This window comes from Mesocricetus auratus, unplaced genomic scaffold (genome assembly GCF_017639785.1).
Source record: "Mesocricetus auratus isolate SY011 unplaced genomic scaffold, BCM_Maur_2.0 Super-Scaffold_100011, whole genome shotgun sequence".
Lineage (NCBI taxonomy): Eukaryota > Metazoa > Chordata > Mammalia > Rodentia > Cricetidae > Mesocricetus > Mesocricetus auratus.
In genome coordinates, this window is record NW_024429195.1 from 82,409,513 (window position 1) to 82,436,872 (window position 27,360).

A 27,360-nucleotide genomic window follows, 5' to 3' on the forward strand; every position below is an offset into this window, starting at 1 on the left:
CAGAGAGAGAGAGACAGAGACAGAGAGAGGGAGACAGAGAGAGAAATCAACAATAGGCTGGCAAGGGAGTGACTACAATGTTTTACCAATGCTCAACTCTGGGGCCACTACAACTGTCCATATATTCCAGTCACAGAATCAGTGTCAAGCTTCATCATTTCATCCAGCTGGGTTCAATAGATCCCAGGCAGGAAAGGAGCCCTCATGATCCTCTTAGCTCAGAAGATAATGGTGGTTGTAGGCCAGGCTCTGAATATCTGGAACTAAGCAATCTTGGGCAGGGCTTTTGCCTCTGTTCCATAAGGCCATAAGGGCATCTATTCTGCAAAAACTAGGATTATTCCATGTAGCAAAAAAAAAAAAGAGAGAGAGAGAGAAAGAAAAAATGATCTCCATCAGCTAAGGTCCTAACTGACCACTCCTTTTCCCTACAATTCACAGACAGCAACTCCAGGGAGTCCAATGAATGTAGACAGAAGGCCTGGTCCCGCAGCCCTTCAGTCCCAAATAAATACACAGAGGCTATATTAGTTATAAACTGTTTGGCCAGTAGCTCAGGCTTCTTACTGGCTATCTCTCTTAATTATTAACCCATTTGTATTATTCTGTGTATCTCCACATGGTCTTAACTTACCCAAATGTTTGAAAATAATTTCTGTATAAAACCTGACAAAAGCTTAAAAGTGGTTCTGAGTGCATAGAAACAGAGCTGTACTGGGCTTCCTACTCCCAAAGTCTCATGCAGGCCGTGGTGCAGAGATGCTATGGCATTTGGACTTGAGCACAGCATGGCAGTACACAGAGACCATGTCGAAGCTGTACATCATGCTTCATGGCAGATTTAGCTTTTACTCATACAGACAAAAAGGTTTATGGGCATGTGCTACAAGCTGCTTGATGGTGACATAGACCAGAATTGAGGCGGTGACACAACTGATGGTAAACATGCCCCCCCAAGTTGGAAAGCCTAACTGGTTGGAGCCAGCAGTCAAAACCTCGGCTTTAGCCCTAGCCATGATGTTTAGCAGATTAAAGACTCATGGTCAGAAAAAGACAGAGATACACAGAAAAGACAGATTCAGATGAAGGAAAACCTCTAAAGGGTTTATAGTGTGTTTAAAAATATACATAGGCTTAGGAGAGAAAAGAAAAAGGATAAGAAAATCCTTAAAAAACAAAGCAGCTGGGCATAGTGGTGCAAGCCTTTAACCCCAGCACTCGGGAGGCAGAAATAGGTGGGTCTCTGTGGTTTTAAGTCCAGCCTGGTCTACAGAGTGAGTTCCAGGACAGCCAAAATACATAGAGAAGCCCTGTCTCAAAAAACCAAAAAATAAAAATAAAAAAGGCCACCTAAAGATGGAAAATACAGAGAGTCTGGATACTGTATGCGACTGCATTGTCTTTGAATTGTTTGACAGCTGAGGAAGGAGCAATGGTTGCTAAAGGACACCTGATTACAAATGCTGCTGGGTTAATCCAACCTATATATTTTGGAAATGTCTTGACTTCAAAATTTAAGTCTAAGGACATGTTACTTTGGAAACGGGGTTCTGCTTTTGTTTCCACAGAAGATGAAAAGCTGTGGATTCCTTCCAGACTAAAATGGTTTGATCAAGCAAGACCCCCTGAGGCAGTGGCCCAGGTGATCCAACATCCAACAAAACTGAGACCATGCAGCCTCACAGACCACTACAGTGAGAAGTTAACCATGATAACTGTTTTGCTATATATAATTTTAGTATATTAAAGTTAAAATCTTTCCTTTTATTTAGACAGAAAAGGGAGATGATGGGGGATATCCTTCCATATGATGTGAATATATGCATCTCTTATTGGTTAATAAGCAAAGCTGTTTCAGCCAGTAGACAGGTAGGATGTAACCAGGCAGGAAGTATAAGCAGGGCTACCAGAATAGGAAAAGGCTTGGAGAAGATGCCAAGGGGGAGCTGCAAAAGAGCAACTATGTAGCTGGCGAGGAAGCAAGAGGCCCAGGCATTCTCCAGTGAGCCAAGACCAGGTGGAGATACACAGATTAACAGAGATGAGTTAATAATTAAGAGAGAGCTAGCCAATAAGAAGCCTGAACCATTGGCCAACAGTTTGTACTTAGTATGAGCCTCTGTGTGTTTATTTGGGACTAAAGGCCTGCAAGACTGGGTGGGACAGAGACTTCAGTCTACAGACGAGGTCACTCTTCATGGGTCCTGATCTAAAACCTGTTCCCACCAAAGTAATAGTTTCCTATCGGGAAGGAATGCTATCATGAGTTCTGTCTGACAAAAAAGAAAAGAAGATATTGGCAGAAAAAAAAATAAAGCTCACAACACTCTTCCTGCTACCTGAAGAACCTTAAAATCCCTGTCTGTAAAGAAGCCCTGCTTCCTTTTCAAGACCTCAGCCACATTCCCCCAGACCGGCCCCTGGGGAAGAACTGAATATGCTCCTTGTGTGGGCTATCTTAGCATCTTGTCCACACCTCTTTCACCTCATTTGCTTACTGTGTGTTTTTGCTTTGATATATATTTGTTCTTCACACATTGGATGTGAGAATCTTAAGTCACAGGCATTTCTTCAAAAGGACATTCATACAAGTATATGAGTATTTTGACTATAGTCACTTCATCATCTTACTCCCCTTCCTATTAATCACACTCATTTTCCCCAAGCCAGACAACCTTGCCTCTGTTTTCCCATGTCTCTTGATTCCATCTATCTATGTAGAATCTATGATCCCCAAGTTAAAGAAAACATATGGTTGTTATTTGTCCTTCTAAGTCTGACTCATTTTGCTTAATGTAGTGATTTCTGATTGCATCTGTGTTCCTGCAAATGGCCTAATTTCACTTTTGTTTATGGTTGAATAAAACTCTATTTCTGTGCACACTCACCTGTTGATAGACACCTAGGTAGACACCTAGGCTGACTCCATAACTTGGCTATTGTGAGTAAGGCCAACACAGTTATTTTGTAAACACGATTGTGTCTGATATTTGTTTAGTGTCTCCTTCATAAACATGACCCAGATTCCTCCTGGCTGTGAGTTCTATGAAAGCAGGGACCATGTCCCTGTCATCTTGGCATCTTCAGCCTCTTCTATAGAACTTGGAAATGTCCAGGGACCAGAGGCTTGGCTCTTTGGGAGGCATGGAGGATGTGTATTGCTCTGGCTGGACAGAGAAGCCAGAATGCTGAGTTCAAAGGAAGCAGCTACATGCTACTGGACTCATCCCTGTACATTCCTCAGAGCCTTGCATTCTATGTAGCAGTGACTATGCCTATAGATTGTAGCACATGCCTGGCCAGCCCTGGTACCTTACATGTGGGAAGTACTATCCTTCATCGCTGGATGTGAAAATCTCAAGAGGTTACCAGAGGTCAGCTTAAGTTCCTTGGAGCTAACCTTTTCTTGTTGGGGACGATATTCCTCCATAAATACTAAAGTTGAGTCACTGCGTAGCAGCCCCAGAGTTATCAGGGCCAAACACTATTGTCTGGACACCCTGACCATCATACTTCATTCCTTCCCTTGACCACAAGGAGAGGATTTCCTCCCCTTCACATTGGCCTTTCCTCCTCATATCTACTGTTTTTAGTTCCTTTCTGTGCACACTCTCACTAGTGCCCCCTTCTGGCCTCTGTGAGCACTGTACCCACATGCACAGCATGTCTCCTCCATCCTATTCCCCACAGATCTTTTCTTTTAAACACTATTCTATTCTTGGAAGCTGGTCTGGGCAAGCAGTGAGGTTTGACTGCATTTTCCTGGTTGTGTCCCTGTTATGAATTCTTCACACAGCTAGAGAAGCTAGGAGAATGGGAAGTGTGAGACCTCTGACTGCTTCCTCAAGGCAGCCTTACCCATGGCATGACACTGAGTTCACTGCCATTTTTGTCTACACTGGAGACCAACCTGTCAGGAAGGGGTTCTGCCTAACTGTCTGGACTATAAGCAGCAAAACACAGACAGAGGGCAAAAGGCAAAAGGAGACAAACTAGACAAGAGGAAGTATGAGACAAGCACATTTATGTGCCTTTTGAAAAGATGCGCCTAGTAAAAGAAAACATATTGCCACATCTGATAAGGAAAAGGCAGTGTCCTCAATACAGAGGCCTTATGGAGGAGCAGGGGTAGAGCCACGGCCTTTAAAATGGAGAGATATTGTGTCATATAAGAAAGTCAAAGCAAATGATTCATTTTTTAAAAATTCAAAATCAAGCAGAGAGATACAGGGTATCTTTTGGGAGATGTCATTCATCAAATTGAAACTCTTGTAACTGAAGTGTTACAAGGCCTGTAACCCCAGCTGCTGGAGATACTAAGGCAAAAATACAAGTAAAAACAAGCCTAGACTACCAGAGGGAGTTTAAGACTAGCCTGGGAAACTTAATGAGACTGTGTCTCAAAAATAAACAAATGAATTAAATGGATGGGTTATAGCGCAGTAGAGCGTGTGCAAGACCCTGCACTTATGTACCACAAAGAACAGCGAGCGTCCTACGGGGCTGGCAAAGCTGTGGGAGAGGGAAACAGGGAAAATGAGCCCTGAAAGGGGTTGAGGGGGAGGTTGTCCATCGGCGTCAGTGTAGCAGAATTACCAAAGGAAGAAAACAGACAGCTTGCCTAGGCCCTGAGTACGGTTCCCAGCAGTAAGGAAGGATGGGAAGAAAGGGGGACAGGAGAAAAGGAGGGTGAAAGGGAAAAGGAAAGGAGTGAGGACAGGGACAGAGGGCTGTGGAGGAGAGGGGGGAAAGGAAGAGAAAACAGCAGGGGAGAAAGGAAGGAAAAGGAGAGGAATTTGTTTTTAAAAGTACTTTGGTCATAGAGGAACTATTCATGTTATTGCATTATGTAGAAAATTCCAGAATTGTAACTGACAGAAAGCATGAAATCAATTATGTGTATGAATACATGCTGTATATAGTAAACTACATAGTTGGATCAAAATGTGTATATAAAGATTGTTAGGAATTTTCTCTGCATTTTGTTTACTTCTTTCTACATTCCGTGGCTGTTTTAGTAAATCATATAAAAGTAGAAAATGGTTCTCTTGCAAGTGCTTCTAATTGCCATCAGATCCCTCCTCCATTCCTCCATCTCAGTTGCTCTCATCCCAAGTTTCCTTTTTTTAAATGTGCATTTGTATTTTGCTTCCATGTATGTCTGTGGGAGGGTGCCAGAGTTCCCTGGAACTAGAGTAGCAGACAGTTGCGAACTGCCATGTGGTTTCTAGGACTTGAACCCAGGTCCTCTGGAAGAGTGTCTAGTGCTCTTAACCGCTGCACCATCTCACCAGCACTCCAAGATTCTAACTTTAACTTTCCTACACTAACACTGACTATTCCCATAAACACATTGTGAGTAAGACTCCTGAAGCCACACCACAGTCTGGTCTAAGTGGCCTGTGGAGATGACTTGGCACTTAGAAGACCTTGCCTTTGTTTTGACAGGAGGGGGAAGTGACGGTCACAGGCATCTCCACCTACCCTTCACACACCTAACCTGGAATTGTCAGACGCCTGAGAATCTGTCCATAACCAAGGTTAATGTTACCTGAGACACATCTGCGCTGCCCACATTCTTTCTGTCTGTCCTCAGTAGGAGCATGTCCTTACCTCTGAGCTATTTTAGCTTATATTCGAATTATTTTAATGAGAGAGTTTTTATGAAGTCAAAGATGAGACAGACAGATGGGCGGTGCCGTGTTGAGTGTCTACCCTCTGTGCACTGGGAGGCTGGTTTTCTCATGTGTCTTAGAAGTAAGGAGCACAGAAATAAGTTGACTTTTGACAGTGTGGATAAAGCACTGTACATCTGCCAGCAGCCAGGGTATGGGGCAAAAAGCATAAGGGCTTAAACCAATGTCAAGTCCAAGGCAACCCTCCTGCTTACCAGCTTTGTGGTTTGGGGAGATACTTTTTCAGAGTTGCAAATCTTCCCAGATGTAAAGTGTATGTGGGCGGGACACATCCAAACCCTCCCCTACTCCACTGAGAGGCATTCATCGGGACCTTGTATCCGGAGGGCCCAGAAGGGAACCATGCGCACTTGGTCATTGCCTCTTTCTAGGGGTTGCTACTTGGAAGACACAAGACCAGCTTGATTGGAAATCTATAAGGAAGAAGTCCAGCTATCAGTCAGTTGACAACTGTCAACCGAACCCCTACCACATGTCACTTTGAGCAATTACGAATCTTCCTGGGTGTTAGGATGTACCTCTGGGAAATGGGAGCTGAGAGCATCCAATACCCAAGGGACTACATGTATTCTTTGTGTTGCTCAGAGCCTAGCAAAAGTTATTCCATTGCTCACTTATTTCAGACATGTTTTCCCTCATTGTAAATAAAATAGGAATCTGGGAAACAGCCTAGAATCTAAACACAAGAAAGTATCTGTTCTTTTCAATTCATTTGGTTTGTAGTTGAGTAACTGTGAGTTATACCTAGCGCTCTCCATTCTCCCCTACCCTGCCCTCTTAGCTAAGAGCTCCTATGGGTAGCAACCATGTAGGGTCAGGGCTATGCAGCAAGCCTTGGTTATACTGCATGTGGTAATACAGCTGTTGCTTCCTTTCTTGACAGGTCCTTCAAACCAGACTTCATCCTGGTCCGACAGCATGCCTACAGTATGGCCCTGGCTGAGGACTACCGCAGCCTAGTCATCGGCCTTCAGTATGGAGGGCTTCCTGCTGTCAACTCTCTCTACTCCGTATACAACTTCTGCAGCAAGCCCTGGGTGGTAGGTGACAGACAGCCTTAATGGGGGAAACAGGGAAGCATGAGGTGGTCTCCCAGCCTGGAAATGGGTCCATTCACTGTTCAGAGCCTCAGCAAGAAGAAGAATCTAATTTAAGAAACTGAACAAGCAACTTGACCCCAGGTCTCTTCTGGGAATTGTAGCCTGAAAATATTATGTATAACACATTATGATACAGGATCGTTTTATAGTCATATTAGTCTTGCTGGTGCTTTAGCTCAGTTGCTAGAGTGCTGGACTCAATCTCCAGTGTTACGTAAACCAGATGTGGTGGTGCATATCTCTACTCCCAGCACTAAGGAGATGGAGGCAGGAGGATCGGACAAGGTCATCCTTGGCTATGTAGTAAGAGTTCTAGGCCAGCCCAGGCTATGGAAGGCCCTGACTCAAACAAACAAACAAATGTATCTTGTTGTTTTTAACATCCTATTATAAGTTTCTTATTGATGCTCTTCGATGTTATCAAACACTTATTGAATACTAGAAAATTGTTGCAGATGCCCATGCTATCACTGTAGTAGAAGATGGCATCATTCATCTGTCCTACAGGGAAGGCTTAGTGTCAGAACTCTGGGATTTTAGGACTAGTGAACGGTAAACCCAGACAAAGCCCTCTTTCTCCAGCTCTCACATTGCTTTCTCCCCACTGAATCACTAGGTTCAATTGGTTTACTTAAGTTTCCATTCAAGTGTTATCCAAAAACAAAGGATCTTCCTAAAATTCTAGCCCTCCTCTATTCTCTCCAACACTCTCTGTCCCTACCTCCACTTTGTTATCCCACCATGGGGCTGCACCTAAAGGACCCCATTCCTTTATCTATCATTTATTTCCCTTAATACAAGCAATGTAGCCACACACATACATAGTTATGGCACCGGAGTACCTGCCCCATTCTAGTGAAACAGTCTATTAACAAATATAACAACTGTGTCACCTGTCCCATGGTATGTACCTATGGGAAAAACGAAGGAGGCTCAGAGGTGTGGGGAAAATGCTCCGAAATGTCTCATCTCTCTGGCACACCCTGTTTGGTTACCTGTCTGTCATCACCTGTGAGTGAAGAACACTGATTAGAGTCTGGGCACTGGAGCTTGATTGACCAAGGCCAAGTTTCTCCACTTACGTGTACCCTGGAGCAATTTCATTAACCCCCCTCCCCTTTCCTCCCTCTCCCCCCTCTTTCGGTGTCCTTATTTAGAAAAGGATGGTAATAATAGGGTTTTTCTGATTTCCAGTGGGAGCATGTAAAGTTTTTATAATGGTGGCCAGTACACAGTATACCCTAAATAAATGGTGGCAACAATTTTTGCCTCTTATACATGGACTATGTCTGGGCTGGGATGGCTCTCAGTATTTGTTGAATGACTGCTTGGGTTAATACGTAGATGTGGCTGGTCTTGGCTACTGCCATCCTAGCTCTGGTCTCTTTATGTCATATCTAAAGGTTTTGACTCATGGAACCTAAGATTTGAGTGCCACGAGAAGGAAACAGTCCATAATTTTGACAGCAGCAACTTCATTAGCATTCACTATGTTATGTGCTAACCTACATCCACTGCACAAATGAATCTGAAACCCAGATAGTTGGCAGTAAGAACTGTAGTTCTTCTCCAAAACCCACCAGTGGAGCAACGGAGTCACATTCCCGCTCTGAAATCCAGCTTCCTTATCTGTAAAATGAGGGACACCCCAAAACGGTTCTCCAGGCCTTTTAGAATGACTCAGTTCTGTGCTACGTGTGTGGGATATTCCCCAAGAGTGCACAGGAACCCAGTATAGAGCAGGGATTTCCCCAGCATCCTTATTTCTATGTCCAAGATATTGGCATTTTCCTGGCATAAAATGTGGCTCTTCTAACCACGAGGTACCTATGTTTGCAGAGTCGAAGTTGTTCTGGTTCCAACTCTCCTTTGCCTTCTGAGTGAATAAGACCCTTGGTCCAGCCTTTTAAAGCTCGTGATGACCATAATGGACTCTTTGCCTGCTTCCTGACCATACCCCTGCACCTGAGGCCACAGCCGTGCAAGCCATTGAAGGCCTTCAGAAACAGTGGTCTCCTTGAATACACAGAGTACCCTTCTTCTTCTTATGGCATAGGTTTGAGGAGCCTTCCTGATGACCCCCACCCTCCTCTTTGTCACAAATTCCCCATGCTTCCCATAGCTTTGCCTGTCTTCCCATAGGCCTGGCCCAGCAGGCTTGGAGTGTTGCCCTAATCATGCACAATTCCAGGCACCACGTGAGCACTGCACAGTCATTGGATCTGACCCTTACTCTGGAAGCACAAGCTACTCTAAGGTTCCATTAAGAAGTGAAGAGATGTGTTGTACAGCAGGGACCATCTGAGTGTTTGCAATGTATAGTTGTAAAAGCAGAAGAAATATTACTCACTACCTACTACCATGAATTAGGCAGTAGTGTCCTCGCAATCCAGCGAGTAAGACTTTTGTACCTTCTCCATTTGCAAATTAGGAAACAGGTTTCTGAACTCCCCCTCCAGGTCTCATAGCTATAACAGTAAGAATTTGAATGAGAGTCTGGTCTTAGAGTGAATGTCATGAAGTGCCTACAGTGCTGTCCTAGAAATACAGACATTGCAGGCAGAAGGATGGCAGCGCCCCCAGCAGGTTGTACTGGGGGCAAGGACCTTGTGTGAAACGGCTGAGAATGCAGTTGAGTGCTCGTAAAATGTAGTTGAACTGAAGTCAGTGACCTGCCTACCTTCTGGATCACGGGCAGGCACAAAGGGTAAAAGAGAAGATGATACCCAGCCAAGGAAGTTGGCTTTTTATCCTGGTGGTGAGAAACAGCTTCTAGAAGTGAACACAGGACAGATGCTTGAAGGCCAGAATCAAGTGGGTGCTGGGACCCTCGTGGGGAAACCCTGACTGGCTAATGAGCTCTCCTTTTCTCTCCCAGTTTTCTCAGCTCATTAAGATCTTCCATTCTTTGGGTCCTGAGAAGTTTCCACTGGTGGAGCAAACATTTTTCCCGAACCACAAGCCAATGGTGAGTGCCATTTTAGCTTTGCTTATCTTCATGACGCGGGACGACCTGACCTTACGTTTCTGTCTCCTGAGTCTCTCTCGGCAGCTCACAGCTTGCTTCCTGGTTACCTGAACTAAACACATAAGCCTTCATGTCCTGTGTTTGTGGGAATGTCTAGTGTTCCTTGGGGAAGGTTCAACTTCCCCAGAAGAATTTCAGGCAATAGGGCAAGTGACAAACGTACTTGGCACTCTGTGAAACACATCAAGGGACATCCTAAGCTGCCATGGAACCAGAGGCTGAGTATAAAGGGCAAAACTATTTTTATTGTAAAATGTGACCTTCAGTACACTTTTCCTGGGACCTGGTTTCCATGGGAATTTTAATAAAAGCTGTGGAATTTTATTTGTGGTGGTTATTAAAAAGCAGTTTGCTTGTTGTTCAATTTCCTTTCTTTGAAGCACATCTGTGTTACCTCTGGGAGTTTACTAGAACCCAGGTGGCAGTATGGGGCTTTCTGACTATTCGGAAGGTTTAAGGCGAATGTCCATGGTTAGAATTTTGGTAGAAGAGTTTGAGCTGCTGGAACCAGGCTCCATTATGCCTGCTTATGTGATTGGTACATGGTCAGTGTACTTGGCCTTGCAGGGAATAAGGACTTAGGGAGCAAGAGTAATGTATTCTCATCCCAGCTAGGGACAGTGATCTGCTTAGATTTCAGGCTCTGGCTGCTGAGTTAGACAGGCTTACTTCAAGACACTGCCAGGTAGGCCCAGGGCTTCAGTGGGAGCAACCTAGTCAGTTGGACCCTCATTAGTTACCTATCTGCTGTATCTACCCATTGGTCACAAAATCCAGGATGTCTGAGGCTCTCATTGGTTGTCTGTCTACTGTATCTACCAGGTTGTCAGTTGGTCTGAGTAGGTGTAATGGTAAATCTGAATTATCAGTTTGACTGGAATGAAAAGAACCCAAGTTAGTAATGAACTTTCTAGGTGTCTGTCAGGGATTAACTGAGCCAGGAAAGACCAACTTGGAATGTGGGTAGCATGCCATCTATGAAGCTGGGGGCCAAAATGGGGTTAAAGGAAATGGAGGGAGGCTGGGGCTTAGGGATTGTCCTTTATTTCAGTCTACCATGATGAAAGCTGCTGGGTACAGTGAAACAAAGCCTCTGAAATCCGGAACCAACACAAAATCAAGCCTCCCCACGTGATATATTTCTTTCTGGTGTTTGGTCACTACAGTGACAAGTCTGTATAACCCTGAACCTGTATAAACTAACTAAAAAATTTCAGGGTTGCCTTCAAAGCAGCTAATTACTAATTGCTGACCATTCTACTGACAAGATTTTAGATGAGAATGTAATCTCAGAGTGGTAGAACCATAGCAGGGTGATAAGGGTCTGTGCACGTGTTATGCTTAATTCTGTGTCTGGCATATGGTGGGTGCTCAGAGTGGAGAACCTTTCAAACAGGGGTAAAGGCCATGGCCTGGAGCACTGGAAAAGGAGGGCTCATAGTTAAGTGTGGTATGGAGTGCAGAGTAGCTCATTGAGTGCTGGGAGGAGCTCACCAGTTGTTCTAGGTCCTCAGGAATCCCTGGCCTTCTCAAGGAGCTTCACTCAGGATTTCAGTAAGACCGCTGGCATCGAGTATGCCTGCCCGCAAGCTTCCATTCCCACTCAGACCATGGAACTCTTAGGGAAAAACATGAGTTAGGCTGGAGACAGTGATTAGACTGAGGTCTCTTAAACACTGGTCTGGGGGGATCCTGCCAGTACAATGGAGAAGTAAAGTTAGTGCTGGCTTAGCAGCCATATGGGGCTAAGTATACTCTCCTGGAATCTGTTGCAAAATAAAAGTCTTAGTCAAGGTGGCCCTAAATGTAGACACGGGTAGAAGGAGGCTGTGTGCAGGAGTGTGGAGGACAGGCAGCATCTGCTTGCAAGACCCTCTCTGAGACCTTTATAATCCCCTAAGACAGGACACAAGAGACAGCAAGTGTGTGATAGAAATAAAACCACTTTACTGTTTAGAATAAAGGACACACTATAAAAAGTGAACATTATGCAACATTACAAGACAATATACATTCACGGAATATAAAATTCATAAATAACATGGAGGAAAACTGTAAACAGTGCTACAAAATTTAGCAACAAATACATTCCTTCTAGACAGGGTTTTCTCTGGTTGGTGTCTCTTCATCATTACTGGGCTTCAGCACAGACAACTGGCTAGAGGAAAAGTAGTCATAGAGAATCTAAGGTACCCTGTCCTCAGAGCATGGTCGTTTTCTTAGGTCCTCTCCTCCTAAATCCAGACAGCCAACTTGGACCTGTGGAGATGGTCTCTCCTGCCTTCTCCGTTTCACTGTGCTTCTGTAATTATGTATATATCGTTTCTCTCCAATACAGATACTAGAGTGATGCTTTTAACTTTCAGTAGCTGGGATGCCAGCTGTATGCCACCTTGGCATGAGGCAAGTGCACCCACACTATCTTCCAGACCGATCTATCCCCAAAAGTCATCGCTTAGCCTTCATTGTTTAAGAAGTACAGCACGAAACAGTGTTTGTGTGGCAGGGCTAGGACTGAAGAAGGTAGGCACTAGGGTTTCCCTTAGCTCCTTGCCAGGGCTGTAGCAGATGTGAGTCTGGGGAGCAAGAGCCTGTGCATAGGAATTCCTTGGCTGGGAGGCAGAAAAGATGCCTGGATGAGACAAAGAGAGCTTGGAGTCACAGTTGCCATGGCCCCAGACTTTGCAGAAGCCATAGCTTCCTGGTTGAGTAGGAGAAAGATCTTGGGAAGTGGGTGGAAGATGGCCCAGGGATAGGAAATACAGGACAAGAGTGTACTTTGTTTTTGTTTTGGTTTTTTTTTTTCTTCTTCTCCTCCCCACCTTTGGGATTCCGTGGGGAGGAGGTCGGGGAGGCTGTTTCTAGTGCCTTTATTCCATGGGGAGGAGGTCGGGGAGGCTGTTTCTAGTGCCTTTATTTCCTTGAACTCCAGTATAGCTGAGTGCTTGAGTACCCAGTGCTTTACCCTCCATTCTGCTCTAGAATTTGAATCAGGAAAATGACATGTGGGTTTCTCTCTTTCTTTCTTCTCTTAGACACAGTGTACACAGGACAGCCTACACATGGCACATGATTTAGCAAAATAAAACATTCTTGATATGATTGAAATATCAAAGTGTCTCAGCTACATAAATGATTTTAAATTATACAATAAGTGAACAGGTGAAATAAACAAAGCTATAGCTTATAGAAAGCTCAGAAACTGCCCTCTGGTGACATGATTTTTCCAGAAGACCCCCTCCTTGCCCAGGACTTCTCGCCAGGGCCTTAATAACACGGGACCATGGTTCTGCCAGCTGATTTTATTTTCAGGTTAACTTCAGGTACCTCACCCTCAGGCCTCACCTTGTCTCTCCCTCTAGGAGTGAGGTGATTATACATTGAGAATGGCTAAAGACCACTTAGAAGAGACACTGGGGTGACATATGGGATGGCACTTGAGCAGGGTAGATCCAGAGATCCGTGTTAGGAGACTCTGAATAAAGAACCCCAACAGTAAGACACCCAAGAACCACTGGCTCTCTGACCTTAGCTCCTTCTCCACGTGTGGAAAGGGCAGTGCCCTCTGTCCCCTGTGAGCATGGGGGAATGAAATCAACCAAGAGGAAACTTGACACCCATTGCCCGAACTGCATTCCTGCTCTGCTGTTCCATCAAACACCAGGCCAAAGCATGGTGTATGTGGGGTGGCATTGGGGGCAGACACTAGAGGAACATGTTGACTTTTCTCTCTCTCTTTCTACTTATAATTGCTAACTATGTTTCCTAAAGTGGAATGAACTGAAGATATGATACTAATAGAGGATATATACCCATAATCTAAAGAGACAGAGAGTAATTATGTTAAATGTCACCACCTTACCACCTCAAAGTCTGTAAAATACACATTATCACCTACTATTGGCAATGCATTTTTGACACTAAAACTTAAAATAATCTTATTTAATAGGAAAATTTATATTATAGTTTTATTTTAAAAACAAAAATACAACACAACAAAAAGTCTACATGTTGACAGCAGAGCCTGGCTCTCTCGGCGACCAACCATGTTTATTCTGTGAGGTGACCACCTAAGGAGGTAGTGTTCACCCACTGCTGAGCTGGGGAAGATCTGCCCCAGATGCAGGAGAGGAGGCACTCCACAGAGCAGGATGCTGTGCAACTGTCCCTCTCGTGTGAAGGCCCCTAACCTACACTCACACTCACCTGCCACCAGCTGGCCAGTAAGGCAATGAAGTAAAGGCCACGGGGACACAAGGCAGAAGGAAGAAAGGAGGTGAGAGGTCAGATGATCCCAGTTATAGGGACAAGAGGGTGCTGAGGGCTTTCGGAGTTTCAAATGTTTAATTCAAATGAAAAAAATGTCAACTTGGAATGTCACAATTTCCCGTCAAACAACAAAAGGAAAGAGATTAAACCATTTGCATATTTAACAGCATTGAATAGAATTCTGTGTCCTATAAAAATTAGCTCATAATCCCCCTGTGGGTGTATGAAAATGTATATATAAACACATTCCCCTAGATGAGCTAAACACTACTTTGGAGATAGTATTCTCTACCCAAATCTACTTGACTATATCTGTGGCTAGTGTCTGGTGTGTATTTCTCCAGCTTACATATCGGCAAGCTTCAAACCAAACTTCCCCAAGAATCCCCAGGAGAATGTCTCATGGGAGGCAAGAGGGAAAGATGTTCATTGCAACCCTTTGCCTGAGTTTTTGTACAAGCAGACAGGTTGTCTGCTGAACTCAGGCAGATGTTTACGTCTTCACCAATGCAGCAAGTTCTGTTACTCTGACATGGGTGCTTGCTGCAGAATCTGAAACATCTAGTCAACCCAAGTATCACTGAGCTGGGGAATTGTGTGTCACCTCAGACCTACCCCTGCAGTTTACCCTTTCCCTCCCTCACTCTGACATGCAGACACAGACAGACCATCTGACCCAGATACACAGTTGTCTATCCTCTGTGCATAAGGTCTTCTGAATATCTGGCATCTGTCTGCTCTTGACTGATTTGGAAAAAGTTGGACTTCTACCAACCTCCTTCTCTATGTTCTTTGTGGACCAGGATGAAGATGAGTAACTGGAAGTAGGTCTAGGATGTGGTGAAGAGAGGAAGAAAGAGGAGTAGCTATGAAATGCCCAAATGGGATAGATTTTTCAATTTTTGTTTTCCTAAAAAAATATAGATTATATATCATGAAGAAGAGGTGTATACATGCCTCATTCTCTCTGACTTGGCATCAGGGATTCCCAGTTACAAAGGGGTGATGTCAAAACCAAAAAAGAAGGGATAGGGGCAGGGCCAGGAAGGTATTTTCAAATCAACTCCATAAACAGCAGAGACTTTTAAGTGTCCCCAGTGCTAAATTTGCAAGAAAACAGGCACTAATTTCATTGTCATCATCTGGGAAGAGTTAGTGTCCGGGAGGCTCAGTGGGATGGGAAGGAGATGAGGTGGGGTGGGTCTGAGTTCAGGGGTCTGTGGCGTTGCTGATGCTCTTGTCTGGAGGGGCCCATCCTCGGTACCAGCTGCAGTAGCCACCCTTCTGCCGGATGCAGGCATAGTGTTTGGACTGATAGCCAGGGTAGCCAAAATTGGAGAGCATGTCGGTCCAGAGACACTCGTTCTTGGAGGTCACAAAGCAAGGCAAGTAGTAGCAGGACTTGATCTGCAGTAACACACAAGCCACAGTTATGGGGCTGCACCATGGCAGGTTCAGCCTGGATTCAAACCTGGGGCCCCTGCTCCATGTTGCTGACAGTGTAGTTACACTAGCTACTAGCTCATGCCACTCACTGAGCATCTACTGGGTACTAGACCGAGCGCCGCTAAACTTGTGGTCCAGTTCTAACTCCCTTCTATAAGTAAAGAGGCTCAGGAAGGTTGCTCAGCCTGCTCCAGGTCATACAGTCTGGAGTCCCAGATTAGATGCAGGAAGCGAAGACTAGCACTGCTGTCGGAAATGATAAGAAAAGCAGCATGCGTTTTAGAGTTCAGTAGCCCTGGGGTGGAAGAGACTTAGCAAGCTCCATAACCCAGAATCACATAGCGAAGATCTCTGTGCCGTCATCCCTTACCTGTACAATGAAGTAATTAAGAGGACATGAGATTATTCTGAGGATGAGGGCAGAGAGTGACTAAGGGACCGGGCAGCAGCTGATGTCAGCAGGATCAGCCAGCCTGCTCACCTGGGCAAGGATTCCAAGTGAGTCAGCTGTCAGAGTGAACCTACTTAGGACAGCTTGGTAGAACCCTCAGGGAAACCTCCTGTTCCTGTCATAGCCTTGTACAGCTGGGAGGGCCAGCATGCTGAAGAGCCCTTGTAACCTAGCAGCTGACAAGTTGACACCATCCAGTCAGGGAAGACAGAACATAGGCATTCTTCAGCACTTTCTTGCCTAACTTGCCCCAGGGCCACGTTCCTTACCACTCCTACAACACCCCCAATAGGCTGTCTGTCCTAGCAGAGCAGGAACCAAAGCTTCCAGACTGACACTATAGAACTCACCTTGCAATTGCAACCCAGGTGGTAACGGTAGTTGAGCCCCTTGCGCTGGGACAGGGTGAGCTGGTCCCACCTCTCCACAAAGTTGCATAATCCTGTGTACATCTTGCCTTCGTAGACACGGCCTGACATGGGATTGAAAGCAAGGGAATAGGCATATTCTGTTAGAGTCCCGCACTGCCAGGGCCAGGCACTGACCTGACAAGTTTGTGACACCTTCCCCAACACCTTTCACATGAACTCTGGCTTGTTTTCCAAATGACAATGGAGCTTGAGATACTGAGCACTCCACTGAAGGTCTCAAAGATCTTAAACTCCTCAGGGTTTTGCATGTTGCCATTACTAAAAATGACAGCCTAAGGATTGATCTGTGACATAAGAAAAGCCAGTGACATAAGACAGATTGACTGTCAAGTGCTGTAGACCAGGAAGCCACTTTCTAGTTGAGTTAAAGCTGAGATACCACAAAATCAGGGCAGCCAGATGCACGATGGAGCCAGGGCTGCCAGCCAGCACAGCCAGCACTGGGTAAGCAAGAGTTCACTTGTTGAGACTCGCGGCTGTGACCTTCAGGACGCCACTGACTCAGCTGTGGCAGATCCACAGCAAAGGAGCAAGTGCCTCGGTGCTCCAGGTGTCTCTTACCTGTCAGCAAGTACTGGTATTTGTTGACCTCTAGCTTAAGGCCACAGAGACTCTCAGAGGCTTCCGTGTGGATATACTGCACGTGGGGCATCTTACTGAAGCCTCGGTACATCTGTGGGTAAAAGGAAACATGGTCATGAGGGAGGGGTCAAGCCCAATCAGCACGCTGCTGTGTAGTGTATGAGTTTCTGGTTCCCCTGAGCAGCCAGTCGGGGGCAGGCTGTTATGTCATCTCCACAGGGTTCCCTGCACACCAGAGAAGGGCATCTATTCTTTTCCCTGAGCCATGTCCCATCCAGCTGCCCTACACTACTCCTCTACCTACATATCTCCCAAACCGCAATGTCCCTTCACAGATTCAAAGCAGATGTTATGAAAAGCTCCATGTTGCTCCATTTAAGTTTCAAGAGGATAGCGAGCCAGCCAGCTGGTCTCCACATGACATGTTTGTGACATGCTAGCATGCGCAGCAGCATTCTTACAGCATCCTCACAAGAGCCTGGAGAGAAGGTACCGAAAGCTCCATCTTTCAGATGAAGATACTAAAGTAAATTCTACTTGACAGGAGGAGAGTAAGCATTGTCTATGTTTTTATTTTTCTGAGCTTCTGGGGAAGCATTGAGTTCCTTTACTCAAGATGAATTGCATATATATAAATGTAAAAAAAATCAAAACTTCTTAAATAAGCATATCATTATTACTAGATTAGACTATGTAAAATCCATCTACATGACTGAATCAGGCTCTCAACCAGAAGCAAGGCTGCGCCCCTTGGAAACATTAGAAACATGGACGATGACAGGAGAGTGGACAGATTGCAAGGGTGCTGGTAATCTTCCTGTGATATGTAGAACAACCTCGGGTACAGAGTTACCTGGGCCCAGTGTTAGTGACAGTGAGGCCAGGAGACAGCTGACTATCTGGGCACTGAATGCCCAGGACCTGAGGCAGGAGCCTTGGTGCCCGCTCTACAGGATAGGCTCAGAGGCTTGTCTATAGTCACACAGTTGGTTCTCAGCAACAGCCCGTAGTCTGTGGTCTCCACGGGCATCTGTCACCAGCTCCCCTGGCAGCCTGTGAAGCTTAGGACCAGGGCTCCCTCAGGATCAGCAGCTTCTTCTGTTCCCAGCTCTTGTGGGTCAGCATGTGCTCAGAGTACTATGACGATGACAGAGCCTGAACACATTCTGCAACTCTAGGATGCGTCTACGTGTGTCGCACAAGTCCTGTCACCTGTGAGCCAGGGAGGGTGGAGAGGGCCATCCATCCAGACCTGGCCTGATCCTTACCACTCAGGGATCTTGACTGACTGGTTGTTATTAGTCTGCCCAGTTTCCCTAGCATGAATTATTAATTATCCAGGTAATTAATACAAGTCAGTGTACCCCACAAATACCCCACTAAGCCTGATGGGCTGTATTTAGTCCTCATCTTCTAACTGGCAAAAGCGTGGCAGAGGCAGGTGGTCCCCAGGGCACAAAGACGTCTGTTGGACCTACCCAGTCTAGAGACTTCTCCTTGTTTACAGAGTGCACTGTCCTAAAGGATTGAAGTAGACCCCTTCTGACCCCTTTTCCTCCCCTGGGGCTTCAAGGAAACTTGGGGTTCAATTACTCTGTGGGGGCGTATGACTAGTGGGTCAGACCAGGGCGATGGCTTGTTGGATGCCCAGGAAACACATTGAAGACCCCCCATGTGAAGTCCCATCACCACGGCCTGCAGAGAGCAAGCTTCACTGACTTCCCTGCCCGGTACCTGCTCACAGTGCTTTCCACTAAACTCCTAGTGGGTGCAGTGTGTGACAGACAACACAGTAGGTCCCAACAGAGGCCAGCTAAGAGTCTTGCACCGTAAGAGTCTCAGGAATTGGAGGACAGTGGCTCCCGAGGACTGAAGGTCAGGGGTCTTGCAGCTGGAGGAAGTCCTGCTGGCGCTCATTCTGTTAGACAAGCCACTGAGGAAAGGGCCCAGCACATTCCAACTGCCCAGGAGATCATTTCTGCCCCCAGTCAGGACAGGCAAAGCACATGACCAACACATGTCCCCCTGGGATCCTCCCAGGACCAACTAGGACATAATGTCCCCCACGTGCTGTCCCTTGCAGCCTGCCTGAAAGCATGTCTGTGCTGTACAAACAATAGCCCCTGGCAAAACAAACTGCTTTCCCATGGTCCCGATGGGAGATAAGGCCCCACAAATGACAGAGGCCAGTTCTGGAAACTTCCACCTTTTCACCAGAGCTGAATTGCAGCTGATCTCTAAGTATGGGTTTGCAGTAAGCTCCCTCCATGTTCTTTCAGCCTCACTTACCCCTTACCCCCACACTATGGGCCTGTGTGCACTCAAGGCATGGCCAAGGGGAGGGAGGGAGGGAGACTGTGTGCCTGTCCCCAGAGGTCAGAGGTCTCCTGAGCTCTGTTCTCTAAGTTCCTTCAGTCCTGCTTCTGGGCTGCTGGTTTCCCTGTATGACCCCCTGGGGTACACTAATCCACAGTAACAAAACCTGCTAGGGACCAGTGCCAGTCTCTCAGGATTGATTCTCACTTCCTCCAAAGGCTTCAGATACACCCTTCGCAGGTGGCACACCAGAAGTCAGTCACCTGTGAGATCACACACCAGCAAATCCAACCTGACCTTCTGTGAGCAGGTGAGGGAAGCCCCAACAGTCGGTAGAAATGAGTAGTCAGTCTGCTTGCAGCCCCCCCCCCCAACCTTGTTATCTCCTTTTCCTCTAAGACCCCATGGTAAAGACTGAGAGCTAGCCACTTTCTTCCCATACAGTCCTGACTGGGATAGTACTTCCAAGTATTGGGCAGCTGTTTCACACCCTTGGCATGAAGCTGGTCCATACAACGGCTTAGCAGATTACCTGGGGCATAGTGCATGCTCAGTAAGTGTTACTTGCTACATAAAGTCGTGTTCATTGTGACAAGCATGTCCTTGTCTCTCCATCTAATGGCCCAAAGCTAAGCACAGAGGAGGCTGAAGAGGCCTGGGGTGAATGCACAGACTCCCATTCTCAGCCATTTCCTGCTCTGACAGGCAGGCAGATGATCTCTCTAAATACAAAGGCATTGGCCAGTCCTGTGGGCCATAACACAGAGCTTGGAAGAGAGAGTTAATGAAAGACATTAGATACGACTGAGAAACAAACTACCCTCCTCCAAAGAATCTCCTGTTAAACCTTTTGCAGGCTGCATAGCAAGAGCCACACATGATGAGGAGAGGTCCCCCTAATGCTTCAACTCGAGACTCATAGTGATTATGTAAATGTGCGCATGTGTTACCCAATAGTAACCAATCAGCAAAACTTGGACATAAAAATCAGTCTGTGTTCACTTTGAACCTCCTATACTACATGCTATGCCGCTTTGTCTCCTGCAGTACTTGTCTTGTAATTTAGTGGGCAAAGTTTATCTAAGTGTATCTATCAGGCATCACTTCCCACTGAACCTAGTCAGAAATAAGGGGAAGCTTGCTATATTGAACACTCATCACCCTGACACCATGAACCCGGCTGAAGGACAATGAGCAGTCTGAGCCAGCCAGCCTGGGAGTGGTGCTCTGGCAAGCCGGTGGGTGAAAGCACGGCAAGAACAGCCTCTAGACAACTCCCACTTGTGGGTGTGACACCAACCAGAGACATTCTGCTGACAGAAAGGCCTCTGGTAACTGGGCCTCTAAGCCCTGAAGGCAGGAAGGAAGGCAAGCCAGTTTAGGAATTCCTGCCCCCCAGCTATTTCTCTGCAGCAACCTCAACGTTTCTGACAATGGAGGGAACTCTGGCTTCCCTTTCCCCACTGCCAGAGGTTGCAAAGTGGCTTCCCACCTCCACCCACTCCTGGCCTCCCAGCTGTCTGGAGACATAAGCCGCTCTCATGACCAAGCTCAGGCAGCCAAGGGCAACTAGCCAGGGCTGACTTTGAACATTACATAACCAAAGAGCCTGGGAGTGTTTCCACAATTGAAGCCAGAGCAACAGGTCCCACAGAATTGGTGAATCTAACCACAGGCCTCAGGAGGGAATAAAGAGGCCTGAAGGTCAGCCTCTAGGATAGCTGGGCTCGACCCAGGGGTGAGTCACCCTTTACCCAGTCCAACCTGGGCCTAACACTTGTCTTTTCTGATGATTTTTCAGACCTTTGGATGTTCTCATTCTCTAAGATCTCCCCATTGAATGTCAGGACCCCACCCCTAATGTCCAAGGGTGCAGAGACCAGCAATGAGTAAGAAGGCAGGCAGTTCAAATGGACCTCAGCACATCCCAGCTTGAATTTGTGACTAGTCAGTATATGTCCCTTCTCTCTCCATATAACTATAATCCTAAGGTAGAAGCTGTCTCATGGGCTCCTGGGCTACAATCACAGAGATGTGCATACAAGCACAGGGGTTGAGGAACAGCTGAGTTACTCAAGCTGAAGCCCCCATCTTTAGGGCCACCAAGACAAACATAAGAACATGCTTCCAGCAGCTACTGCCAGTTCCTGCTTAGAAAAGACCCTTGTTAGAATGCTTGAACAATGAGGTGTCAGGCCCAACCCCACACCTGATGGTAACAATATGGCCTGGGAAAAGCACAAGGCCAAGACCAATGATCTCTTCTGGAGTAGCAGCAGGACCAGAGCATGGGTTTTTTTGTGTTTTCCTGATGCCAGGCTCCCCTGGCATGCTTGAGAACCTTCCTGTGCTTGGTGAGTGGTCTGATGGTGTGGGTAAGCTTAGCAAATATTCCTAATGAACTATAATGTGGGAAGACTACCAGAGCTGGGAAACAGAGAAGGCCCTGTTCTCAGTACTTATTCAGTGTGAAGACTGAAGGAAAAGACACCTATCAGATAGCCTTGGTGACAGCACTGGCCCTGTGGCTACAACACAACTCAGCTAACAAGGCCTCTTAGGCTCATGCAGTCCAAGATGATACTCTTAGAGGTTTTAGACGGGCCAAAGAAGGGCAGCAACTGTACAGAGGTCTCACAGTCATCAAGTAGCAAAGCTATCAGCCATCTGGTTCCAAGGCTCAGCCTCCCAACAAAGACCTATGAATGAACCTGCCTGTCCTGGCTTAGGAGCAACCAGCCACCATCTCTTCCTGTTGCCTCAACAGCTCCCTGGGGGAGACTGGGTTTTCTACACTGAACAAACACACATTCCAGGTCCAACCACTTGGCTTCCCTTGACCATGACTCTTCTGGCAACCCCCCAAGATCCCTCCTGGGGCCAGTGATGATGTCACTCACCTTCATCTGCTTAATGGTGTAGACCAGCGTGCCAAAAGGCCCCTCCTTCACCAGCTTCTTTCCCACCACTTTGGCTCGGATCACTGTAGACAGAGAAAGACAGGGAGGGAAGGGGTTAGGAAGGCCTGAACCACTCCTGGAAAGGGCATCTCGTCCTGAGTTACTATCTCAGCAGAACAATTCATGTCCTGGCACAGCCACGAGGCTAGCATGAACTCCAGTTCCCTCAGTACCCCAAGTCAGCGCTCTGATTGGCCTACCATGTCCAGCATTAATTGCAGTCAAGTCTAAGTCTGAAAGGGCCTAATGAGTGGTCCCCATCCCAATGCCTCTGTCCATGGATATTGTGACCCAAGACATATAGGAAACTTTGATTCTGGCTTCCCATCCCTAAAACAAGATTCCCAATAGTCTAGATGGTCTGAACTGGAATAATTAGGTAAGGCAAAGCAGGTGAAGCATACCCCTGTCTTTGATGTACCTTCTTTAGAAAAATGCTTAGAATCGTCACCCTTGGCATCAAAACTGGAAGGATTGCTACAGTAGGCATTCTAGTGCACAGCCGTTATATGCAATAGTATCAATCATTACTTCTCAACCTCCTCCCACAATCAGTGTATGTTGTCTCCAGTCATGCAGGGTCTGGCTTTTCTCATCAATGAATAGGGATTGGTTAAGAGACTGTTCCTTCTGTTTCTACTAGACTGTTTGTGTGAAGACACCCTCTCCTTCCAAAACAGTCTTCAGGGTTTTCTTAAGCCAGCCCCACAGAGCAATCAATGACCAGGAATTGAAAGGGGAAACCAGACCTGCAGAAATTGGTCATTCTGTGTGTTTATGTGAGGGGGGGTCACCTGATTCTGAGAACTAGTGAAAGGCAGGAGCTGTTGCGGGGACAGTGTGGCTGAAGCTCTGCTGCTGGGGAGCTGCAGAATGGAGGCGCTTTTACTAGTCTTGAGCTGCGAACAAAACTCTCCAGCTCTAAGATGCTACTGACTTTCCAAACTCAAGTTCCTTCCACCAGACATGCAGCAAACACACAACTCACTCCAACCCACTTTTTGAGTAAATATTCAAAAAATGCTTGTTGAATGACACATGTAAAAAAGGGCTCTCTCTCTCTCTCTCTCTCTCTCTCTCTCTCTCACACACACACACACACACACACACACACGCACGCGCACGCGCGCGCACGAGCACACACTCATTCTGCTGGAATCCTTAGTCATCACCTTGTAGATATTCCATAATGTTTCTATACTCTAACTCATCTTTTTGCTTAAAAACATCTTCATGAGGGGCAAGTCCCCATCCCTAGACTAGAAACAGTCTAGTAGTTTCTTGCTTACTGAGTCGAGATCCCACTTTTGTGGTTAGACATGAGATCAGAACTTGAATGAATTAGTGACCCTCTAGACCATTCAACAATCCTGGCAAAGCAAAGCCCACTGGTAAAGAGAGCTCCAAAGCTGAGGCAGTTCAAGTTAAGGGGGGGAGGGGCTCTTTCCAGGTCTGCTGTACGAACCAGACATTGACAAGGTTCCAGAACACCCCTGAAGACTCTGCCTCCGTTTCTGGTGTCTCACTTTTCAAGACCATCAGCAACAGGCAGTGGGCCGTCTTCACAGAGGCCCCAGACTCTCTCACCCACCCTGACCTCAGGGGCATATCAGAACAGCCCAGCTGCTGGGCAGAAGGCAGCCACCTGGACTTGATGGTCGATTCTCCTTCTCAAGGAACTGAATAACTTCATATTCATCAGCCTCATTTACCCAGAAGGTAAACTAGGGAGTAAGGTTTTACCTAAGAGGAAGATGGCAGCCAGGATTCCTTTAAGTAGCAGCATCTAGCCTTTCCTCCTTGCAAAGAGCTCACCTTGATTTAAACATAAAAAGTCCTAAGCAAACAAGCCTGCCCTGCAAAGCTGGACACTTCTGGAGGCTTCTGCACAAAAGATCAGCCAAGTCTTTTCTTACCCTGAAATGGCCTAAGCTTGAAACTTTTTCATCTGGGGACAATTTAGAGAAAACACACTGTGTCTTTGTGCTCAGAGTTCAGATCCTGCCATTACTATGTGGCCTCTCTACAACTCCTTCCCCTAAAGTCTCTCTGGATTTCTTCACCTAATGCCACTCACATTGATTACAAGTGACACACTTATAACTAGTGGTCGAATGCCATGAAGACCTGGACTTGGCAGGTTCCCCATGTGGAGTCAGATCCTAGCACTGGTGCCCTATGACCACAGGGAACTTACTAAACTCTCTGGCCTTAGTTTCCTAATGCATAAAATGGGAGTGAAGCTAGCAGTCATCTGCAACTTGCCGCGAGGGACGAGAACAAGCACCAAGAACAGCTTGTCATCCACCCCAAGTGCCATGCGTCTCATCTCACTGTCACTAACGTTTCACCGGACTCCCGAAGCCCTGTCAGCTAGGAACTGTCAACCTCCCACAGGATTAAGGTAGAGGGGAGGTTCCTGACTGGGATGGAAGTAAAGGAAAACTCATCAGAATACCTCAGCCTTGTAAAAATCACAGAGAAAAGTAGGGGTGACACTTGCGGTGACCAGAACTAATGTGCATTAGGCCTTCAGACTGAAGCATCTCCACTGTCAGTGTCGTCCTGTTCAGTCACTACAGATAGCCCAACAGTGACCTAGTGGGACCTGCCGAACAAGGTGGTGTCTGTGGTCCCAGGGTAGAGGTCATACCAATGTTTTCTCTACAAAAATAAAACTTCTTGAAACTAAACTAAAATTAAACAACATCTTGTGCTCCCAAATAGATGTACAGCCCTTCCAAGTCAAATTGCTTGCCAGCCCTAAATCCACCTATTTGGCTTGCAAATTATTATAACTTCATTTGCTTTAGTTTGTCCTGTGCAATTTGGATGTGTGTTATTCTGTGCTTTCCTATTTGGCAGTAAGGTCTTCCCTGGAGACAGTCACTGGCCCAGGCAGGGGCCATGGGGGACGAGGCTTGGGGGGTGTCCAAGACTTCAGCAGCAATAGAAAAGTGCTCTGCAACTTGAAGCTGACATCACATCTAGCCTCCCTCTCCACTTTCAAATGGCAGCTTTGAGATGGACCGTGCTGGACACAGGTTCTCTTTATTCCTGCTAGAGAGTGACCACCCACTATTCAGCCAACATCTTCCAGCAGCTGAGCCAGCCTGGGCATGGCCTAGACTGGTGTTTGGAAGCATGAATGCTTGGTAGGGGTGATGGCAAGAAATACAAGCCCTATTTCCTGCTTCCACAGACAGTCTAGCAGGGAGACACGGTGGAGTTTAACCCCAGAGAGCAAATCGCCTAGAGGCATGGGTGAAGGAAAGACCGGAAGGGGTGGCCCAGCCTGACTCCGCCTGAGGCTCCCTAGGTTCTCTGAGTTCTCTGCTTCTGAGGGTTTGGAGATTAAAAGGGACAGGAAGAGATTAACTAACGAGGCAATAATATTTCAACTTAAAGTTCCTAAGGAACTGACTAGAGACTCAGGTGTAGAAAGATGACAGAAAGACTTGCCCAGAATGTCTTGATTTCAATCTACAGACCACAGAAGGAAAGGAGCAGGCTGTAAGTCCTTTGGTACTGGCTCAAAGATCCACAAATACATGCGGAGTTCTCAAATATATCAGAGACCTGGAAAAGCAGGCATAAAAGCACATATTTTTGGAAAGTTGGTCAGCTCTCCCAACCATATGAGGTTGATACTTCCTCCCAATGGTCCACCCCCTTTCGCTAGAATGTAGACCCCACCAGCACAAACTTTAAACAGTAATAGTTCCAGGGCAAGCACATCACTGATGTATCTCTAGGAATCACACATCTGCTATTAATCAGCATATTCAGAGAACTCTCTCCACAACCACTCCGCCCCCAACCCAACCACCGTCAAGTCAAGCAAACCAGGATCTTCCTCTCCCTGATTTTCCTACTAACAGGCTGGAAGGATAAGCAGTGGGGCTGCGGATCTGGCTAATTTGGAGAACAAAGGCCCTAGGTTAGTGGAGATCACCCATCTCAGGCTTCCGTCAAAAGCTATGCCACTCCATCTATTGTCTCCTAGGAGCCACAGAGACTTGGGGTAGACAGGACTCTGTGTAAACCTGTCCAAGAAGGGCAGAGCAGGCATCCCTGGTCCTCCAGCTGCCCGCCCACTCCACCAGTTCCTGACTGTCTTCACATTGCACCTGCAAACGCAGTGAAGAAAAGAACTAGATAGAAACTGCCATTGACTGCCCTATGTGCCAAGCACTGTGCACACTTCACTGTGTTCCCACTGGGGTGACTTCTGTAAGATGGAAACTACTGTACCTGTTGGGGGTACCTACTGAACAGGAAACTGGAGGGTACCCCAAGAAAGAAGACTGCCATTGAACCTTTGCAGAATAGTTCATAACTGTACTCTACACCTGTTGTCAACCCTGATGGGACTAGAGAAGGGTAATGGCTGATATGTCCTCAACAACTTTATCAACTTAGCCAACCTTGAGGCTACCCTTCCCATTCTGTTTCTTTCTCTCTCCCCTCCCTCCCCCTCCCTCCTGCCCCCTCTCCCTTCCTCCCTCCTCTCTTATTAGTAGCAAGAATTTACAAGTAATCACCTTCAACAGATAATGGTAAATCATTTATTTAGCTTACTGTGCTTCCCCAGTACCAGGCATGTACGTCTAAAGCACTTTGGCGTGGAGCTGAGCAGGGGATTTGGAGGCAGGGGACTGGACAGCACTTACAGACTTGTAGCACTTTTTGACTTTGTAGAGGAAAACAGAAGCCTTCCCCTGAGGGTACACAGTACCCCCCACACACCTTTGTCCTTTTCAAGCTCTTTCTCAGTAACCTGTTGCCCCTTTGGGGATCCTTGATGTATCCATATTTGAGGACAAGACAGCAGGAATGAAGATGAAAGCGACTTAGAAGCCCCTGGGTCTCCCTGGTTTCCAGCATTGTGGGTACCATGACCCCAAACTCTAAAAATCCCTCTGAAGAGGCTCAGACCAGAAGGTCAGACAAAGAAGACCTCTAGCAAGTCAGTGCTGACAGGCTGAGACAACAGGAGGTACGAGGCCTCAGTGCCGTCACTCAGCCCAGCCTGTCAACAGTGGCTTAGGACTACCACCTCACAGGTGCTCTCCTTCTCA

At 46.6% G+C, this 27,360-nt stretch overlaps 2 protein-coding genes across 4 annotated transcripts in view; one reads left to right on the forward strand and one right to left on the reverse strand.

Annotated features, from left to right (window-relative positions):
* Window positions 1-27,360, forward strand: part of Syn3 (synapsin III) — a 431,748-nt gene that overhangs the window by 140,346 nt on the left and 264,042 nt on the right. For 2 of the 3 annotated variants that reach the window (XM_005083805.4, XM_013123359.3), the window contains exons 5-6: window positions 6,580-6,736; window positions 9,675-9,764. In XM_005083805.4, coding sequence (XP_005083862.1) covers window positions 6,580-6,736; window positions 9,675-9,764 — 247 coding nt within the window. Of the gene's footprint in view, window positions 1-6,579; window positions 6,737-9,674; window positions 10,149-27,360 lie in introns of those variants that run through there. The other variant, XM_013123361.3, reaches the window with a different exon arrangement.
* Timp3 (TIMP metallopeptidase inhibitor 3) overlaps window positions 11,750-27,360 on the reverse strand; it is a 48,274-nt gene continuing 32,663 nt past the window's right edge. Inside the window, exons 2-5 of the mRNA XM_005083804.4 lie at window positions 22,220-22,302; window positions 16,983-17,094; window positions 16,341-16,462; window positions 11,750-15,500 (exon numbers count right to left, since the gene is read on the reverse strand). Of these exons, the coding sequence (XP_005083861.1) occupies window positions 15,303-15,500; window positions 16,341-16,462; window positions 16,983-17,094; window positions 22,220-22,302 (515 nt within the window). The 3' untranslated portion in view covers window positions 11,750-15,302. The remainder of the gene's footprint in view (window positions 15,501-16,340; window positions 16,463-16,982; window positions 17,095-22,219; window positions 22,303-27,360) is intronic.